The sequence below is a fragment of the Salvelinus namaycush genome, chromosome 14 (genome assembly GCF_016432855.1).
Source record: "Salvelinus namaycush isolate Seneca chromosome 14, SaNama_1.0, whole genome shotgun sequence".
Taxonomy (NCBI): Eukaryota; Metazoa; Chordata; class Actinopteri; order Salmoniformes; family Salmonidae; genus Salvelinus; species Salvelinus namaycush.
Window position 1 is genome coordinate 2,516,753 of NC_052320.1, and position 3,769 is coordinate 2,520,521.

Below are 3,769 nucleotides of genomic sequence, written 5' to 3' on the forward strand. Positions count from 1 at the left end.
TGGTCTCCTGTACATTTTTATATCCCTTTTTCGGTATACTCAGTAAAACCATCCTCTTTATCATGTAAATCCAGTAGGTCTGACCCCAATTAATTGTTTTGTTGATAGGCTGTTGGTTGACCAAGATTTGGAAATCTATATAAAAGCCTGGAGATGTGTCTTTCCTGAGCTCACTGGCCTGGGAAACTCTGAGGGCCCAGAATATTTGATACAATGTTGCAAGTTTGTATTAGCTTCAGGCCTGACCCAAGTTAATAGTTGATACAATGTTTCAGGTTCCTTGCAGACAGGCCATGTGTAGCCAATGTGATTTATAGGATATGTGGTTTATAGGATATTTATCAGGATATTTTCTACCTGTAGGCTGCAATGTTTTTATTTGTTGGCTTTATGTAGGCTATTTTTACATAGTTGGCAATAGAAGTTACATTTTAGGTTTGACTCATTTCCATTTGGATGTGGATAGAGTTTTGATTAACCACATGCCAATGATTTTGAGATACGAAGATGTTATTATGAATTCATTTAAACTGTTACTCGAAAATGTGCCTATGAACCATAACTGGCACACAGATCGGTAGAAATGGTAAGATAAATTAGCATTCCACATGAAAGGTAGCCGACTCCTCGTGTAGCATATTACCGGCAACTTCAGGAGAGTAACGACCTCCACAAGTCTGGTTCATACTTGGGAGCAATTTCCAAACGCCTGAAGGTATCACGTTTATCTGTACAAACAATAGTACTCAAGTATAAACACCATGGGACCGCGCAGCCGTCAAACCGCTCAGGAAGGAGATGCGTTCTGTCTCCTAGAGATGAATGTACTTTGGTGCGAAAAGTGCAAATCAATCCCAGAACAACAGCAAAGGACCTTGTGAAGATGCTGGAGGAAAAAGGTACAAAAGTATCTATATCCACAGTAAAACGAGTCCTATATCGACATAACCTGAAAGGCTGCTCAGCAAGGAAGAAGCCACTGCTCAAAACCACCATAAAAAAGCCAGACTACGGTTTGTAACTGCACATGGGAACAAAGATGTACTTTTTGGAGAAATGTCCTCTGTCTGATGAAACAAAAATAGAACTGTTTGGCCATAATGACCATCGTTATGTTTGGAGGAAAAGGGGGAGGCTGGCAAGCCGAAGAACACCATCCCAACCGTGAAGCACGGGGGTGGCAGCATCATGTTGTGGGGGTGCTTTGCTGCAGGAGGGACTGGTGCATCATGAAGAGGAAAATTATGTGGATATATTGAAGCAACATCTCAAGACATCAGTCAGGAAGTTAAAGCTTGGTCACAAATGGGTCTTCCAAATGGACAATGACCCCAAGCATATTTCCAAAGTTGTGGCAAAATGGCTTAATAAGGACAACAAAGGCAAGGTATTGGAGTGGCCAACACAAAGCCCTGACCTCAAGCCTATAGAAAATGTGGGCAGAACTGAAAAAGTGTATGGAGCAAGGAGGCCTACAAACCTGACTCAGTTACACCAGCTCTGTCAGAAGGAATGGGCCAAAATTCACCCAACTTATTGTGGGAAGCTTGTGGAAGGCTACCTGAAACGTTTGACCAAGTTAAACAATTTAAAGGCAATACTACCAAATACTAATTGAGTGTATGTAAACTTCTGACCCACTGGGAATGTGATGAAAGAAATAAAAGCTGAAATAAACATTCTTCTACTATTATTCTGACATTTCACATTTCTATAATAAAGTGGTGACCTAACTGACCTAAGACAGGGAATATTTACTTCGATTAAATGTCAGGAATTGTGAAAAACTGAGTTTTAAATGTATTTGGCTAAGGTGTATGTAAACCTCCGACTTCAACTGTACACACACACACACTTATTGACTCGCACACAGGCACATTAGTGTTAGGTCCTTAGCATTCCTTATCATTCAGATTCTCTACCAGGTGAATATGTATGAAAGCCTGATTGGGAAATTACAATAATAGTATGATATGATGGATTGATTGATTGATGGATTGTCATCAGAAGATTAAGGAGGAGTCTCCTATGAAGAGTGTCAAACGCCAGAGAGAGAAGGGAGGAGCCTCAGACACCGAGGACACAGACAACAGGACAAGCGCCAAAAAGTCCAAGACCCAGGTGACTTAAGTAGTACATCTCATACCAGTGTCTGTTAGGTAGCTGTGTGTGTTGAGGAATAGTGTCTACTGTCTGGGGTTGGGCTGTATTCTGGAATAGTGTCTACTGTCTGGGGTTGGGCTGTATTCTGGAATAGTGTCTACTGTCTGGGGTTGGGCTGTGTTGAGGATTAGTGTCTACTGTCTGGGGTTGGGCTGTATTCTGGAATAGTGTCTAATGTCTGGGGTTGGGCTGTATTCTGGAATAGTGTCTACTGTCTGGGGTTGGGCTGTATTCTGGAATAGTGTCTACTGTCTGGGGTTGGGCTGTATTCTGGAATAGTGTCTAATGTCTGGGGTTGGGCTGTGTTGAGGAATAGTGTCTATTGTCTGGGGTTGGGCTGTGTTGAGGAATAGTGTCTAACGTCTGGGGTTGGGCTGTATTCTGGAATAGTGTCTGTCTGGGGTTGGGCTGTATTCTGGAATAGTGTCTGTCTGGGGTTGGGCTGTATTCTGGAATAGTTTCTGTCTGGGGTTGGGCTGTGTTGAGGAATAGTGTCTATTGTCTGGGGTTGGGCTGTATTCTGGAATAGTGTCTAATGTTTGGAGTTGGGCTGTATTCTGGAATAGTGTCTAATGTCTGGAGTTGGGCTGTATTCTGGAATAGTGTCTAATGTCTGGGGTTGGGCTGTGTTGAGGAATAGTGTCTACTGTCTGGAGTTGGGCTGTATTCTGGAATAGTGTCTAACGTCTGAAGTTGGGCTGTATTCTGGAATAGTGTCTGTCTGGGGTTGGGCTGTATTCTGGAATAGTGTCTAATGTCTGGAGTTGGGCTGTATTCTGGAATAGTGTCTAATGTCTGGAGTTGGGCTGTGTTGAGGAATAGTGTCTAATGTCTGGGGTTGGGCTGTGTTGAGGAATAGTGTCTAATGTCTGGGGTTGGGCTGTATTCTGGAATAGTGTCTACTGTCTGGGGTTGGGCTGTGTTGAGGAATAGTGTCTAATGTCTGGAATTGGGCTGTATTCTGGAATAGTGTCTAATGTCTGGGGTTGGGCTGTATTCTGGAATAGTGTCTACTGTCTGGGGTTGGGCTGTATTCTGGAATAGTGTCTAACGTCTGGGTTTGGGCTGTATTCTGGAATAGTGTCTAATGTCTGGGGTTGGGCTGTATTCTGGAATAGTGTCTAACGTCTGGGGTTGGGCTGTATTCTGGAATAGTGTCTAACGTCTGGGGTTGGGCTGTATTCTGGAATATGTGTTAATGTCTGGGGTTGGGCTGTATTCTGGAATAGTGTCTAACGTCTGGGGTTGGTGTATTCTGGAATAGTGTTTACGTCTGGGGTGGGCTGTATTCTGGAATAGTGTCTAATGTCTGGGGTTGGGCTGTTTGAGGAATAGTGTCTATGTCTGGGGTTGGGCTGTGTTTGGAATAGTGTTAAGTCTGGAGTTGGGCTGTATTCTGGAATGTGTCTAATGTCTGGGTTGGGCTGTTTTGAGAATAGGTCTATGTCTGGGGTTGGGCTGTGTGAGGAATAGTGTCTAACGTCTGGAGTTGGGCTGTATTCTGGAATAGTGTCTGTCTGGGGTTGGGCTGTATTCTGGAATAGTGTCTAATGTCTGGGGTTGGGCTGTGTTGAGGAATAGTGTCTATTGTCTGGGGTTAGGGCTG

At 43.6% G+C, this 3,769-nt stretch overlaps 1 protein-coding gene across 1 annotated transcript in view; it reads left to right on the plus strand.

Annotated features, from left to right (window-relative positions):
• LOC120059547 (arginine-glutamic acid dipeptide repeats protein-like) overlaps positions 1-3,769 on the plus strand; it is a 116,089-nt gene that overhangs the window by 91,214 nt on the left and 21,106 nt on the right. The window contains exon 9 of the mRNA XM_039008680.1: positions 1,993-2,121. Within this exon, the coding sequence (XP_038864608.1) occupies positions 1,993-2,121 (129 nt within the window). The remainder of the gene's footprint in view (positions 1-1,992; positions 2,122-3,769) is intronic.